Source organism: Podarcis raffonei, chromosome 13 (genome assembly GCF_027172205.1).
Source record: "Podarcis raffonei isolate rPodRaf1 chromosome 13, rPodRaf1.pri, whole genome shotgun sequence".
Classification (NCBI taxonomy): domain Eukaryota; kingdom Metazoa; phylum Chordata; class Lepidosauria; order Squamata; family Lacertidae; genus Podarcis; species Podarcis raffonei.
The window spans coordinates 31,095,323-31,112,767 of record NC_070614.1 but is presented as its reverse complement, the minus strand read 5'-3'; the positions used below and the strand labels follow the sequence as shown (position 1 = coordinate 31,112,767).

Here is a 17,445-nt window from a genome sequence, read left to right as displayed (position 1 = left end):
CTGTGGGGTGTTCCAAATATTCAGTTTAGTAGTATGCCAAAATCTTTCCTCCAATTTATTGAACCCTCCCCCCCCAAAAAAAAGATGGTTACATTTTTTCTGTTTCATATTCAGGGCACCTGAAAATTTGTTCATCATTTCAGCTTGAGGCTTTACCTCATGGTGGGTATTCCTGGCACTTTGTAAGGATGAAGGGTGCAGACCAATAGTAAAATGCTCTGTAGCGTGTACATAGAATTCAAAATTCAAATACCCTCTTCAACTGTTTCAAAAGTAAAGTAAGCACATCAGAAAACCTGCATATCTGGATATTTGTATTTCACTGAATTTTTCTCTGCCTTTAAAAAAAAGTCAAATACTTTTTCTTTCTAATTGATGGAGAATTCATTCTTTCTTTCTTTCTTTCTTTCTTTCTTTCTTTCTTTCTTTCTTTTGCACAGCACTATTTCATATCATTCCAAAACATTGCAATGGAAAATCTGCTTAATTGGAAGATGTTGCCACAGTATCTGTATTAACCTTTTATTTTTCCTGAAAGGATTAAATCTGTGGTGAAAATACGTGAAATATAAGCCATCAGCAATTCTATTTCTATACCACCAGTATGTGTCATTTTTGATGAAATACAACTGTTTCCAAATATACCACTTGAACATCAATTTAAAATTAGAGAGCTGGATCCAAATTTGGTCATGCTTGGGGAAAGCCTATTGAAATCAGTTAGGGTAGTCAAGTACGAATAGAAATGTAGGCAAAGAATAAAAATTCCAGTTTTGAAAGGACTACCTTCCCAGGTTGATGAGCCCCATCTGCTACACACACACACACACACACACACACACACACACACACACTATGTTGGTTGCTTTTGTTTTGCTCTTCTTAATCTGTAATGTAATTATTATTGTATATTGTCTTTTTCTTTTCTGTTATCATAACCAATAAAATAATGCATTTCCATCATTACACTTGTTGGCATCTGTTTCAAGAAACAACAGAGTGTACCTCCACAGTGAAGTTGAACCGCTGCATTAGTAGCACCAAAGTGACTATTTAGGTTGTTAATATTGTGCATATGGAAACAGGGAGCTGCCTGTACTCAGAGTTTTAATTTGTCCGATACAATCATGAGCTTACATTATTGGTATGGTACTGATATGGTCTTTAAAAAAAGCAGTTCTTAAGTGGTTACATAAAGAGACACTGATTTCATTAAAAATATGTTCTTTTTGAGAAACCTCTGGTCTTTCAGATGTTGCTTGAGTATAGATCCCATTACACTTGACCATTAGCCACATTGCCTGGGGCTGGAGGGAGTTGGAGTCCACATTACATCTGAGGGCCACAGTTTCCTGTCCTTGTGTTATGCTTCAACTATATAAGATGTTAACTGCAATTTTTAAATGCCATTTTTAGCATCACTTGATATCTTTCAGAAACTAGTGTTGTCTGTGGTCCACTTGTGAAAAGCATAAAGCCTGCACACCAGACCCCTAGTCTTGTTCTGGATGGGGGGGCCCTGCACATTTCTTTTCTTTAAAAAGTAAAGTAGTTGGTGTTTTGCTTCAGGAAACAAGATTCACAGCAATTTGTTGCAACTTGCATTACTGCAGGCTGAGATCAACCAGAGTATGAGAAAGAGAAAGCTTCATCAAGCTGGGTATCATGGAGACCCAAACTGACATCAAATACCTCGTAGTTTCACATGAGCATTTGTTTTTTTCTGCTACTATGGGGGAAAATGTGAGAACTGAAACACAGTTAACCTTGATAATGCATACTTTTCAAAATTTTGTAACACAGCTCCACTGCCAAATAATGTATGCATTTACTGGGTTGTGGTGTTTGTGCCTAAAATTCATTAAAAAGTGTATATTTGGGAACATTTACAATAAAATACTGAGGAATATTCATGAGGATGAAAAGAAGAAGACTTTAATATAATGTGGAAATCTGAATAATTGAATTGAAATGGGGGGCATGGGAGAAACTGAGAGAAACCAAAACTGACAGATTCACCCATCACTACTTACAATTTGGACAAGAAATAAACTGTTTATCTTTGAAATGATCAGGCAAATATCACTTTTTAAAAGACGGTGTTAACCTGCTATAGGAACTAACCCTAACCTTCATGGCACAGGACCTCCAGAGATGCATAGATATTAACCCCATGCCACTCTAAGGTTTATGAAATTAATTCAGGTGAAAAGAATGATTAGTGGGGTGACAGCAGGTTGAGTCAGAGCATCTTGGAGCTTTCGTGTCTGAAGACTAACAAGATCTCAGGGTGCTTGCTGTCTCCCTGGAGATCTGATGAAGGAGTCGTGAGCTTGGCTATCAGAATCTTTAAGTCATATTGCTACCTGTACTCAGCCTGTGTGCTCATGGGATCAAGTGTTGAAAAGCACCCCAGAGGCCATGCAATCCAACTCCCCTCACCCCAAAGCTTACATTATTATATACGTACAGATAAATGAAAGAGTAAGTGGAATCTGTTTAGTAATACTAATAATTTGTAATCCAGAATTAGGAAGGACCCTGTAGGCCATCCAACCAGACTCCTGACAGGTTGCAACATTAATATATAGTTTTTTTAAAAAAGAAATAAGTCGAAACTACAATGCAAGAGTAAAATAAAAATACTTCTTCCTTTCTTGGGTAAGTTTCTCCAACATACAAACACCTCAAACAATACATATCCCCCCTCTGTCCATAGATTTTTTTGTGTGTGAAGCTAATAAAATGAATGTCAGTAATGAAACTGCTCCATCCGAATTCATCCTTCTGGCACCCTATTGCAGTGACCTCCACCTGCAGGGAAAAAAGGCCTAGTGTAAGATGGGTATAAAAACTGCACAGGACAACATTATGGGATTTAAAAATTGGCCACAATTTTGTTCATTCCATATGTAGGTAGGCCTTGGCTGAAGCATTGGGCGTATATTCATTCTCACTCCCATGTTTGGGGCAAGTGGCTGACACTTGAGCAGAGTCAAACTTGGAGTGGAAGGACCACCTCAAGGAATCCCTGTCTCCCTAGACATAAGTGTTACATTTCTGGAGCCTCCCAATCCTTTGTCAATTGCCCCAGAGGCTTATCCTTCAAGGTCTTCCCATATTTTGATTGAGGTCAGCATTGTTCTTGATTTATTGTTAACACAGAGAGTTCTCTCAAGAAAATGAGCTGCTTCTTTTCTCTTTGTAAATGCATTTGTGTGTGTGTGTGTGTGTGTGTGTGCACGTGCGAGCATGTTTATAATCTTATAGAGGAACATACAATGAACACAAACATCAAGTATTCCTTACAAAGTAATGCAACATTAGGTACAATTGTGGCTATACAATTCAAGAATGTTTTATTTGAAACATATATGACATTTCTGTATGATTTAGTTAAGATGCAATTGACTAGCTAAAGGTCTTTGAAAAACTTCTGGCAGTCTTGCCTTGGTGGAAATGCACTTGGGGCAGAAATCCCCAAAGGCATTATTGCCTATATATGAAAGGAAACTGTGAAATCCACAAGCAACCCACACAGAATGCTACCAACAGGGAGAAGGCTCATCTCACAGGTAAGGAAATGAAAGTGTTATGGATGGGAGAACAAAATTTAGTGGGACACATCATTAGTTTGTATTGAAGAAATGCAATCAAAATGAATAAAGGTATGGGGCACCAGTTGTGATATAGTCAAATATAGAATGACTCTCTACTGACCTCTAACATACTATGAATTTTCATCTGCATGTAAGTGAATGAGAACTCATTCGGAGCCAACAGTTCAACTGAATTTAGTTGCACTTACAGTATATTGGAGAAAATGTGCATAGAAATGTGTGTATTAATGAAAACAGCTTATGCAAATGCATTGTATTAGGGAATGTTGCTTCAGAAATGCATAAAGTAGGAGAAATATGCATGTAAACAATTCTGAATTTTCATGTGGATTATTATTTTTTTAAAATGCAAGCAGATGCAAAGTTGTGGTGAACTGAACTCAAGCCTGGAAAAAAAGAGGAAGTGAGCATGTTGGAAATGTAAAGAAAAGGAAGGAACATTCTTTCATATGTGGTGGACCTGCTCCAAGGTGAAAGACATCTGGGAAAAGATTTATAATGAATTGAAAAAAATGTTGAAATATACATTTATAAAGAAACCAGAGGCCTTTCTTCTTGGAATAACAGGTTCGGAATTGCCCAAGAAAGATGTTAATCTATTTTTGTATGCCACAACTGCGGCTCGTATTTTGTTAGCTAAAAAGTGGAAAACTCAAGAATTACCAGCAGTAGAAGAATGGCAGATGAAGACGATGGATTGTATGGAGCTAGCCGATCTAACCGGAAGAGTCCGCGACCAGAAGGAGGAGGAACATCAGGAAGAATGGGAGAAATTTAATGATTATTTAGTTAAATTTGTTAAGTTAAAATAACTGGAAATAGCGTCCAGATACTTAAAGGGCTTAGGATTGTATCTATGTTAACTGATAAAATAATATGTTTAATACAAGAAGGAGAAGATTTAAAGATGTTAATGTTTAATTTAAAGGGTATTAAAATTGGGATTTGGAAAACCGTTATAAGGATATGCAATGAAATTCAACTAAGGGGAAACGAGGAAGTCGTTTTACAAAGTAAATAACTGTTATTTTCAATAAGGTTATGATTTATGTTTGTTATGTTTTGTTTGTTTTATGTTATGTTATGTTATGTTATGTTATGTTATGTTATGTTATGTTATGTTATGTTATGTTATGTTATGTTTGTTTTATAGAAGAACTGTGTGGAGACATGCGATGAAGCTGAAAGCTACAAGGTGTAGAACAGACAAATGCTAGTACTCCTTCAAAGGTAAACCACGGAATCCATTGTCACAAAAGACAGTGATTGTCAGCTACTTAAATGTAGAATCTTATCATTATAGAGTGGTAAGGGACCCTTGAATAATTTTAAAAGGGTTTTAGACAAAGACTATCAGATTCTCCTAGCCTAAAAAGCTATGTTCTCCTTCCACTGTTTAAAGCAGTATGCCTCTGAATGCCAGTCTCTTGGAATCAGATATGGAGGCAAAAAACCAATCAGAGCTTTCAGAATTCATCATCCTTGGCTTTAAAAATCTGCAAGAGGTACACTTCTTGCTGTTCAGTGGATTCTTGATCATCTATTTATTCACTGTGCTGTGGAATACCTTCATCATCACCATGGCCATAGTGGACCAGAGGCTCAGAACTCCCATGTATTTCTTCCTTGGAAACCTCTCCTGTCTTGACATCTGCTACATCACTACCACCATCCCCCAAATGTTGGATCTCCTTCTGACAGAAAGTAGCACCATCTCCTACACAGGCTGTGTGCTCCAGCTGTTTTTCTTCTTCTCCTTTGTCGGCATTGAATGCCTTCTTTTGGCAGTAATGGCTTTTGACCGCTATGTAGCTATCTGCAACCCATTGCGCTATTCATTGATTATCAAAAGGAATGTTTGCTTGCAGCTGGCTACTGCCTCCTGGGCGGGTGGTTTTCTCAACTCTGCCGTACACACCTATTTTGCCTTTCAGTTACCCTTCTGTGGAGACAACCGCCTAGATGCTTTCTATTGTGACATTCCACCATTGCTGAAATTGTCATGTGGGGACATTTCCCTCAACCAAAAGCTCTTGTTAACCATTGGGTTGTTCATAGCTTGGACACCAATGTTCTGTATCCTTCTCTCATATGTGTACATAATTTCAAGTGTTTTGAAAATACGATCAACAGAAGGGAGGCAAAAGGCTTTCTCTACCTGCTCTTCTCATCTAACAGTGGTTCTTCTGTACTATGGTAGTGCCATCTTCACCTATTTGAGACCTGTTCCCACAGAGTCATCGGTAAATACAAAGCTGATCCCACTGATGTATAGCATATTGACTCCCTTGTTGAATCCCATTATATATACATTGCGCAACAAGGATGTGAAGAAAGCTTGGCTAAACATAATGGGGAAGATGTGACTATTGTACACAACATAGCGTTACAAGCTGTGTCTTAACAGAGTCAGAAATGAGATTTAATTCATATGATACTGATTATTCATTTATATTATTTTTCAGCCGCAAGCTTTTCAATGTACTTTACAATTTTTTATCTTAGCACATTTCTTAAGACAAATATCAAATAAATAGTTGTCAAATTTACCTGTATTCTCCTCCATTCCAATGATTTTGATGTTTCTCTGTAATGTATATGTATCTCGATTCAGATAGGTAGCCGTGTTGGTCTGATGCAGTAGAAATATATATATATATATATATATATATATATATATATATATATATATATATATATATATGTCCCGTAGCACCTTGGAGACCAAACAAGTTTATTATTGGTATGAGCTTTTGTGTGCATGCACACTTCTTCAGATAAGCTACTGGACATTTTTATTATTATTTTTATATATGTATATGTATATTAGACAGACACTTGTGTGGGCCCAGTCTCCTGAAACAGTGTGGAAAACAGTGATATTATTGTGATGTCTTCCTTATATATTTATTTATACTATGTTTAGCTTTTCCCACCCTTCAGTATTTACCCGCCGGAGCGGTACCTATTGATCTACTTGCACTTTGATGTGCTTTTGAACTGCTAGGTTGGCAGAAGCTGGAACTGAACAACAGGATCTCGCCCTGTTGTGGGGATTCGAACCACAAGCTTCTGATCAGCAAGCACAGAGGCTCAGTGGTTTATACCACAGCGCCACCCATGTCCCTAGGGACAAGTATGCCCTCTGAAATAGAATGTAAACTTGGAACGTGTGCAGATCAAGGGTCTGGAAACCAAGATTTATAAGGAACCAGGAGTGTAGTGGGGGTGGGTTGCCAGTGGGGCCATGGCCCTGTTAGTATTTTCATTCTCCCATTGCTGGATCATATGATCCTATGTTTACTTTTCTATACTGTTGTGTGTATGGGAATGGAAGTCAGTCTGAGAAGCTTCTGCCCTTTGTTCTCTGACTCTCTTCTGAGAGAAGTGTCTGTGTGAGAAGACGCAGCTCACCGCTGATCATGATGTTTTGTTTTCTTTGCTGTAAATAAAGACTTGATGCTACTTATCAGGCACAATCTTGCTTCACGCTTACTCGGCTAACGCGTGCTCACATCTACGGATGTGGGTGGAAGTGTTATATGGGACTACACCCTGAGGAATGTTCTGATAGACCCTGGGTGCAGATTTTTGAGGGGGCATGAAGCAGTTGCCCCTGACAGGCAACCCCTAATGTGGCCCGGTCCAGCGCTCCTCTCCCAGCATCAGATGAACCAATGCTCATGGAGAGGAGCTCCAGGCAGGGCAGTCCTTCTGTCTTCCAGGAACAGGAAGGATTTGAACAGGCAAGCATAGCGACAACTTCCATGTAGGTGAAGTCACAGGGTGCTTGCACTTGCACTGTTAGATACGTGTACTAAGGTTTGCTTTTGTGTGTGGCCACACATCACTCCAGCAGTCCAGCTCAGAGCACAAGCCTGGGAAGGGGTGCCAGCTGCCTACCCACCAGAAATGTGTGTGTGTGTGTATGTGTTTAGTGCACCTCAGGAGCTACTATGCTTTGTCAATAAAGAAATAAACTACCAGCTGTTTGTCATCATTAGGTTGTGTGTGCTTGAGTCACCAGATATGAAATTTCCTATCCCTGGTCTATAGTATTGCTTTAACTTGCTACTCTTTCAAGGATCGAGTGTTTTGCATTCATTCATCATTTCAATGAACTCAAATGATAAATATACTACTACCTATAGCAATTATTTCAGATAGAACACTAAAAAAGAAGAAAAGCTTAGCCAATTCTTTTAATTCTTTTTTTTTTAGCTCAGCCAATTCTAAGCAAGTTGTACACGCCCTCTGAAGGAGCAGGTATGTAGTTTGGGGGTACTCCTAGATCCTCTGCTATCACTTGAGGCTCAGGTGGCCTCAGTGGCATGGAGCATCTTCCATCAGCTTCGGCTGGTGGCCCAGCTATGACCCTATCTGAACAGGGGTAGCCTGAATTCTGTTGCCCATACTTTGGTATCCTCTAGGTTGGATTACTGCAACACATTATATGTATGGCTGTCTTTGAAGACAATTTAGTAGCTTCAACTGGTGCAGAATTCAGAGGCCAGGTTGCTCACCAGGACAAGACAGTTGGGGCATATTGCACCAATCCTGGTGTCAGGGACCGTGCTGAGGAGGGCTGCACCGAGGAAGAATGGTGGGAGACATCTCCTCTCCCTGATCCTGAATCTTCGCAGGAGCAGGTGGATAGTACATATTTGGAACAGTGGTTTGCAGAGGGGCATAGTTCAGAAGGCAGAAGGTGGGAAATACTGGATGGGGGACAGCCAGCAGAAGAAGCAGTGGAAGAGAGATGGTTAACAGATTTAGTCTCTGGACAGCATTCAGCCCTCCCTTCCCCAAAGATACAGAGAGCTCAGAAAGTGTTAGAACAGAAAGTGCAGAGGGTACAAAATCGGATTACAAGACATAGGAGTGATGTAGATTAATAGGGATGGAGGGTGAGGGAGTGAGCCTTAATTGGGAGCACCACCATTTCTAGGGAGTTGTGTTCTTTTTCTCTCTTACTGTGATTATTAAAAAATCTAACTGGTAAGACGTTCCTTTCGTTTGATCTTCTTATTTATAGGGGAGGAAGCCAATTCCCTTAAGCCTGACACCTGGCTCGACTGCAATGGCTGTCAAATAGTTTCTGGGTCCAATTTAATGTGCTGCTTTTGACTATAAAGCCTTTAATGGCGCAGGACTGCAATACGTCAAGAACTGCCTCTCACCATATAAACTGTCCTGGACTCTGCATTTATCATCTGAGGCCCTTCTTCACATGCCTCCTCCACATGAAGCCTGGAGGGCGGCAACACAAGAACAGGTCTTTTCTGTAGTGACTCCCTGTTTGTGAGATGCTGACCCCAGGAATGTTCACCTGGCACCTTCATTATACATTTTTAGATGCCAGTCAAAAATGTTCCTCTTCAATCAGGTCTTTAGCTGATAAATATTATCCAGCCTTTTAAATGTGTCTGTGGGAAGTGGGGGGATAATGTTGATGAATAAAGGATGACTGTCACAAAACCCTGAGAGAAAGGTGAGAGGATCATAAATAGCCAGGTGTCCACCACCACCAAAGGCCTCTCTTCTCTCTGTTTTGGTCACTGTGGCAGCAGGAATATCACAAAAACGTTGTCAATTCAATAAGACTGCAAACCTAGTCCCACGTACCTGGGAATAAGCCCTATTGATTTCAACCAGACATTCTTCTGACTAGACAAAATTAGGATTGTGTTCTTATTCTAGTATGAAACTGTTTCTGGATAATTTGATAAAAAACCCAGTTTTACTTCCAATTCCTTGATTTTATATGGTTGTTTCATTTTCCTTTTTAGAGAGCCAGTGTGGTGTAGTGGTTAAGAGCGGTAGACTTGTAATCTGGTGAACCGGGTTCATGTCTCCACTCCTCCACATGCAGCTGCTGGGTGGCCTTGGGCTAGTCATACTTCTGTGAAGTCTCTCAGCCCCACTCACCTCACAGAGTGCTTGTTGTGGGGGAGGAAGGGAAAGGAGAATGTTAGCCTCTTTGAGACTCCTTCGGGTAGTGATAAAGCGGGATATCAAATCCAAACTCTTCTTCATCTATCCTCAGTCACAGCCAAAGCAGGCTGAGTTCATGTTAATCATCAGGTACGTTTATCAAAAGATTATTCTGTTCTATTTCAAGGCATGTCAATTAATTTTCACAATCAATCAGAATATTTGCTGCTTTTTCTTTGGAAAACAGGGTGGATTTCTCTTGGGTAGAAAATCCTCAAAGGCCTCCTTCATATTTGTGCCTATATAAGCAACAGTGCTTCACTGAAATTAACAAATCACTCTAGGTTGAAATCCTTCTAGGTTGAAAAACCACACAGGCAACAAAAGCATACTTTTCTATACAACCTGATGAAATAGTTCATTGGACCATATGTCGCTTATCCATATGTATAATATATCTGTCATTTTCTTGTTTTATAGAACATTAGAAAGAAAATGGCACCATCAAGAATGGCAGCCTCTTAAACTAGGTGATGTTGATAGAGAAGAGATGAATCAGCAGCCACAGTGATGTTATTATTTTGGGTTTAGTCTTCAAGAAGTGACTTGGGAACTGGAAGAGAACTTCAGATGTGGAGAGCTTCAACGACCCTCACTACTGTGATATTGGATATCGTTCCTTGAAATTCCTCAGATGTTTCTTCCAATTAGCTTCAAAACATTGTGTTGTATGAACTATGGTGACAACACAAATTCAAGATCTTATCAAGAGTTTCTTCAGCTTGACTTCTAACAGGATGCCCAAGAAAGTTGAAAGGCAGGTGACATCTGCCGCAAATCTGTACTAACAACCTCCTGTAATGTTTCTTGTGGTTCTTGCACTGAGATATGAGGAACAATCCAAACAAAGTTCAGTGATTTTGCTGGAACAAAATTTGCTCCCCTTCACTGTCTCACAGAGAAGAAACTTCACAACCCATTTCAAAAATTAGTGTCAGCGCTAGAGCTTTGGAACCAGATAGCATAGATGTGCTGGCAATGGTCTGTGTATGCAGTTTTCTAACATGAATGATCTAATGGAGGATGTTTCATGGCTATTACAACTGGAGATCATACTGAAAATTATATTGGATCAGGGTTCCCAAGGTAAGATAGATTTGTATAGTTTAAGTTATGCTTTAAGAAAAGTCCTTTCAAACTTCTGCTCATTATGTGCAAAGAATAAAGCGATTGCATGATTCCATATTTGCAACAGCCAGTTATTACTCAATAGTCTTACTCCTCTAACCATAAAAATGTCCATCACACACGACATATTGACAGCCTTCTTGCTAGTATTTGGTGATAAGGACCCATATGGATTTGAAAATATCAGTTGGATTCACAGCACACTGCATAGATCACCTTCCATATTAGTACTTTAGGGATAAGAGCTGATCAATTTTTAAGTATCGTCCACTTATTTACACAACGTTAACGTTAAAATTGATAAATAAGAGTGTTTTCTTTTTTCTTTTTGTCTGTTTATTTTTCCTTTATTGTATGCTTTTTGTTTTTGTTTTTTGTGTGGAAATTTCAATTAAAAAAAAGGGGGGAGCTGATTATGGTATGCTAGGATTTCTTCTGGTAGTGAAAAACCCACAGTGCTTTTGCAGGAAATGTCACAGAGTTATCCTGCAGACAGAAGGATTATCTCTTCTCAAAGAAAGTTCCATCAGAATCATACCTCTGTCATCTTCTGCACTTTATTTTGAATATAATGCCAGTGTCACACTATTTATTAATATGATCACAATTCATTTCCCTCTTCTCTACAGAAAATCAATTGTTTATTTGCCAAGGTATGGAGGCACAAAATGAAACTGGCCTGTCTGAGTTCATCATCCTAGGTTTTAAACTTCTGCAGGAGGAACGCATTTTTCCCTTCAGTGCATTATTAATCATCTATCTTTTCACTGTTCTGTGGAATACCTTCATTGTAGTAATGACATTGGTGGATCAGAGGCTCAGAACTCCCATGTATTTCTTCCTTGGGAATCTCTCCTTTCTTGACATTTGCTACACTACCACCACGATACCCCAGATGTTGGCTCACCTTCTCTCTGAGAGAAGCAACATTTCCTACGTGGGTTGTGTGCTCCAGGTATATTTTTTCTTCTCCTTTGTAGGCACTGAGTGCCTCCTTCTAGCAGTGATGGCATTTGACCGCTATGTTGCCATATGCAACCCTTTGCGCTACACACTGATTATAGGCAAAACAATTTGTCTCCAACTGGCCATGGCCTGCTGGACTGGGGGTTTCCTCAACTCAGCTGTGCATACAACTTTTGCTTTCCAACTACCGTTTTGTGGGAAGAACTGCCTTGATGCTTTCTACTGTGATATCCCCCCACTACTGAAGCTATCATGTGGTGATACTTCCCTTAACCAAATCCTCTTGCTATCTATTGGCCTTTTTATAGCTTGGACTCCATTACTTTGTATCCTTTTATCATATACCTACATCATTTCAACTGTCTTAAAAATAAGGTCTTCTGAAGGGAGACAAAAGGCTTTCTCCACCTGTTCCTCTCACCTCACTGTAGTCCTTTTGTACTATGGCAGCTCCATCTTCACTTACCTGTCTTCAAACAGCAGTCACTCCTCAAATCAGGCCAGGCTTATCCCAGTGATATACAGTGTCTTAACACCACTCTTAAATCCTATCATATACACTTTACGCAACAAGGATGTAAAGAATGCCTGGAGAAGCATTATTAGATATACATAAATATGAGGAGAATAGATAGATAGATGATAGATAGATAGATAGATAGATAGATAGATGATAGATAGATAGATAGATAGATAGATAGATGAATGATAGATGATAGATGATAGATGATAGATAGATGATAGATAAATGATAGCTAGATAGATAGATAGAGATAGATAGATAGATAGATAGATAGATAGATAGAGAGATAGACAGACAGAGATAGATGATAAATAGATATAGATAGGTGATAGATAGCTCTAACACACATTCACAGATTATCGACCTACACACATTGAGTCTGTTGTGGATTAAAGTAATCACAGCTTCTGAAAAGTACCAGCTGGTTTCTGACCTGTTTTCTTATGTCAATATGTACCATTCCTTGTTGACAAAATTGACTGAAATTGACTGCTACAATGCAATCCTATAAATGTCTACTGATCACTGCTATATCAGACTAAGAAATCAAGCATCCTGTTTCCCACATTGGGTCACAAGATGAGTGGAAAGCTCAAACACAGCCAATAGCCCTTCCCTACAGCAACTGATATTCAGAGTTACACCGTCTCTGAAACTGGAGGTTCCACAGAGTCAACATGACTAGGCACCACTGATGACTGGAAGCTGCTGCTGGACTTACTTTCAATGAATGTGTCTTGTTAAGAGTCATTTAAGGACAAACTGGACATGGGATTAAATGTATGTTTGCATTTAGCATGCAAGGTTTTTAGATGTGCAAATACCTTCAGCTATGGGAAGGAACTGGAAATTATCAGGACTGAAATAGATGGCGAGGTGGAATTGAACCCTTTCCTCCCTGCTGCACTCCTTTTCTAAAGCTGGCATTTAGTTTAGAGGGAAATCTCTGACTGATGCATACCCTGTATACAAGTTTATCATGGTGTATTGCACTATATTTAAAACAAAATAAAACATAAATGTTACATCCCCTCAGTGGGTTAGATTTCCTATGTAAACTGTCAGTGCAGTCTGCTACAGTTCCTGAGTCACAGCAACAGATTCAATAGTTACACTAAGTATTTGGAAAGCAAAGGGGTCTAGACTTCCCTCCTCGTTCTATGAGCCACTCTCCTGTTGAATCTATAGGCCATAGCATGTCTTATAGGATTTTGGTTGTTGCTGTTAAGGAAAGTGATAGGAAAATGCCCTGAGGAGTGTAGGAGAACAATTGCTTGATGTGAAGCTGTGCAAACAAATCAGAATGGATGTGCAACAGATAGCAGAAATCATCTCCAATAGATAGCATCTCCAAGAAGCTTTGTGAAAATCACAATACTATTTAATAAACAGGTTGCATGGAAGAGCCTTAGAAGAAGAGCTAACTCTTGACCTAGAAATCATTGTCAAGATAGCCAGATCACAAAGTCCTGCACAGCATGGGGCTTCTTCACCCAGCCTAGTGCTGCTATCTTTCCCACTTTCTGGCTCTTGGGGGCAGATTCTACCTTGCATACTCTGAAAACAAACCCTTGAAATAAACTCAACTTAATTGAATCTCTGTGCTCATTGTCCTTAGGGAATGAAAAAGTTAACAAGGTTGGAACTGAAGGGAGTTGTGTTGTTTCAAATGCTTCAGGGAAATGATGAGTTTGTGCTAAGTCAGATATGGATTTATATTTCAATCAAATATACCCTTGTGAATAACATTTTGATCCTGTGAAGATGCTAGATGGTCCAGTCATCCACCAACTTCTTATTTTCTGCTCCACTTTTCACACACACACTCACCAAACTTTTTAAAAGCCAGAGATTCCTGGGGAATATACCGTTGTTGCTTCCATTTCTGCTCTACATTTTAAACAATCTATCTCATCTGAAACAGATTGCAGCTGGAATGTGTTTCATGTAAAAAGCAGGTAAATTATTGGTAACAGGTTTAGAATTTAGAACTATTGTTGGCAAGGAAAAAGATAGGCATAAAAGAGCATTCCTGGGCAAGTTCTCTTTGGTGAGAGAATCCCAGCTGGATTAAAAATCACAAAACATGCAAAGGACAGATAAATAGGCTATAAGATCTTTAAAATATATCATTCTAAGTTTCTCCCAAGGTTCCATTCTTCCTCACCATAAAAAGACCACACGTTTGGTAAGTTAAGAATGATTTACTTACAAACTCCAAAGGAGATATTCATGTACAGCATTCAGAAAGAATTGCACAGGCAGTAATACTTGGCTTAGTTATAGTGGTGAAATTTCCTATGTTATTTGTTTTGGAACTCAACAGTGGTCTGTAAGAGCAATGAGGTTTGTGTTGCAGCAACCAGCTCAGATATCGCCTTGATTACCTTGTCTCTCGCAAGGTGAGCTAAGCCCGGCATGACAGCTTACTCCATGGTTTTAACCTCTTTATGCATGAATTGGACTTTTTTAAAAAACATAATTTTATTAATCTAGATTTTCAAGATAGCCTACAAAAGAGAACCATAAAACAAATAAAAAAACAAATAAAAGCAGATTAAAACTAGACTTAAGAATTTCAGTTATATGAGGCTCATTATAATGCATAAACATCAGTTTCCCTGCTATACCTATGAAATATGTGAAGGAGCAGGTTGATTATCACTTTGTGAGTAATGGAAAGGGGTTAGCAAGAACCACATTTTCAGTGCATATCTTATGCAGGACAGATTATAAGATACTTAGAAAAGGATGCTGTGATTACTAAGGTCTAGGATAGATTTCTAAAAAGCAAGTTATGCCAATTTTCCTTTAAACATCTGGACATTAAGAAAGTAAGATTGCCAACAGATGTGAAGAAATTATCCACAACATGGGGAGGGGGGGGAGAGAGATGTGAAAATTCATGAATCAATGTCAGTAAAAAGAATACTTATTCATTTTAAATTTATGACTCTTACTGTTAAAATGAATAGAACTTTAAGGCAAATCTGTTGATTACGTAGTTAGAAAAGGTTAAGTTCAGGTGATACATGACCCCAGTCAAGCTTGCAAAAATCTATCATTTGCCCAATAATAAATGTTGGAAATGTAAGGAAAATGAAGGTACATTCTTTCACCTTTGGTGGACGTGCCCCAGGATTAAGGCTTTCTGGGAAATGATATATAATGAATTGAAAAAGGTATTTAAATATACCTTCTTGAAGAAACCAGAGGCCTTTCTCTTGGGCATGGTCGGCCAATTGGTGTTAAAGAAGGACAGAATTTTCTTTATGTATGCTACAACAGCAGCAAGAATACTCATCGCAAAGTATTGGAAGACGCAAGATCTACCCACTCTGGAAGAATGGCAGATGAAACTGATTGACTGTATGGGATTGGCAGAAATGACGAGCAGAATCCGTGACCAGGGAGAAGAGTCGGCAGAAGAAGATTGGAAAAAATTTAAGGACTATTTACAGAAATATTGTAAAATTAAGGAATGTTGAATGGTGATGGATTGAAATTGAGTGGTTTCTAGCTGTAAGGATATAAAGGAATATAGATGGGAAAAAAGGGTTTGAAAAATAAGGTAATAATATAAGCTGTAATGCTTTAAATGAAGGATTTGCTGAACAAATAATCTTAATTGGAATACGAGGAGGAGAAGTATGGGGAGGTCTGAGAAATTTGGTATGGAAAAGTACGTTTTATGAACTATATGTTTTTTTAATGTTTTTGTTTGTTCTGTTTTTGTTTGTTTGTTTAAAAAATTGGAAAATTTAATAAATATTTTTTTTTTAAAAAAAGAAAAGGTTAAGTTCAGTTGTTTGATATTATGCCCATATGGGTGTTTGCATCTTAATAAATTATATGTTTTAAATTACTACATTGAACAATATAATGTTAAAGACAATATCTATTAGCAGAGGTGTAATACAATGTGTGAAATACAGAATACAAAATGTGTGTTTTGTTTTTAAAAAGCAGTTGTGACAAGGAGAAATAACTGAGATGGGTAGAACACACAAGCTGACTCAAACAGAACAGAAAAAGGGCAAACTTGAATGGGCAGTGAACAATACCACATCATATTGAAGCTAGGTGGCATCAACATGTTCGAGTGATTGTTTGTGATATGGCATTTCAAGCAGTACACCAGTTATACATACACTTATCATTACAGGTGGAGTCTTTTGGGTGATATGTGGATTCAGAATGCGACCTCTGTGAAGGAATTCATTCTTCTTGGCTTCACCAGTCATCCAACATTGCAACGTATCCTATTGACGCTGTGCCTAGTCATATATCTCATCACTTTATTTGGCAACAGCCTCATCATCTTCTTGATCTGGATTGACTCCCGCCTTCATACAGGAATGTACTTTTTCATTGCTAACCTTTCTTTCTTAGATATATTCGGCACACAGGTGACTTTCCCCCAGATGCTATTCCATATGGCTTCCAGAACCAATAATATCTCTTTCAACAGATGCATGGCTCAACTCATCCTGATGCTGTTCTGTGGGATGACTGAGTGCTTCATCCTGGCTGTCATGGCATATGATCGTTATGTGGCCATATGTCAACCACTGCGGTACCCAACCATCATGAGGATGCAAGTGTGTATCCAGATGGCAGGAGCCTGTTGGTTAGGTGGCTTCTTCAATGCTGCAGCACTGACAATTATTACCCTAAATTTCCCCTTCTGTGGACCCAACGAAATCAACCATTTCTTTTGTGAGGAGCCTGCTGTGTTGCAGCTGGTTTGCATGGACACCTATACAGTAAGAGTCCTCATCTTTGCCCTGAGTGTCATTGTGCTCATGTTGCCGTTCACTTTTATAGTAATCTCCTACATCCACATTGCCAGGGTGGTGTTCAGCATAAACTCAGCAGAGGGACGGCAACGAGCTTTCTCCACTTGTGCTACCCACCTCACTGTTGTCACATTGTTCTACACCACCATCAGCTTCACTTACTTGCAGCCCCGGTCTGAACGAGCTGCAGACCAGGAGAAGAAAGCTTCTGTTTTCTATGCTTTTTTCTCCCCAATGCTGAACCCTGTCATTTACAGCCTGAGGAACAAGGATGTTAAAGGAGCCTTGTTCAAAGTGATGGGGAAAGTAAGCTGAGTCTCACCTTTGGAAAGGGGTTCCTGTCTTTAAAAGTCAGAAAGGAAATGGTTGTATGGAAGAGGTGGATGAATTTGGGTATATTAACGTTAGACCAGCT

General features: G+C 39.0%; 3 protein-coding genes across 3 annotated transcripts; all 3 read left to right on the top strand.

Annotated features, from left to right (window-relative positions):
- Window positions 1-5,059: 5,059 nt before the first annotated feature.
- On the top strand, window positions 5,060-5,986 carry LOC128400302 (olfactory receptor 5V1-like). The gene has a single exon (XM_053362455.1). It carries the CDS (start codon window positions 5,060-5,062, stop codon window positions 5,984-5,986), a length of 927 nt encoding a protein of 308 aa, XP_053218430.1.
- Window positions 5,987-11,397: 5,411 nt separating this feature from the next.
- Window positions 11,398-12,324, top strand: LOC128398680 (olfactory receptor 5V1-like). The gene has a single exon (XM_053359931.1). It carries the CDS (start codon window positions 11,398-11,400, stop codon window positions 12,322-12,324), a length of 927 nt encoding a protein of 308 aa, XP_053215906.1.
- Window positions 12,325-16,415: 4,091 nt separating this feature from the next.
- Window positions 16,416-17,345, top strand: LOC128398679 (olfactory receptor 2D3-like). Its single transcript, XM_053359930.1, has one exon. It carries the CDS (start codon window positions 16,416-16,418, stop codon window positions 17,343-17,345), a length of 930 nt encoding a protein of 309 aa, XP_053215905.1.
- Window positions 17,346-17,445: the final 100 nt, after the last annotated feature.

Excerpts from the sequence above, each read along its gene's own strand:
- LOC128400302 (XM_053362455.1), top strand. The coding sequence starts at position 5,060 with ATGGAGGCAAAAAACCAATCAGAGCTTTCAGAATTCATCATCCTTGGC.
- LOC128398680 (XM_053359931.1), top strand. The coding sequence starts at position 11,398 with ATGGAGGCACAAAATGAAACTGGCCTGTCTGAGTTCATCATCCTAGGT.
- LOC128398679 (XM_053359930.1), top strand. The coding sequence starts at position 16,416 with ATGTGGATTCAGAATGCGACCTCTGTGAAGGAATTCATTCTTCTTGGC.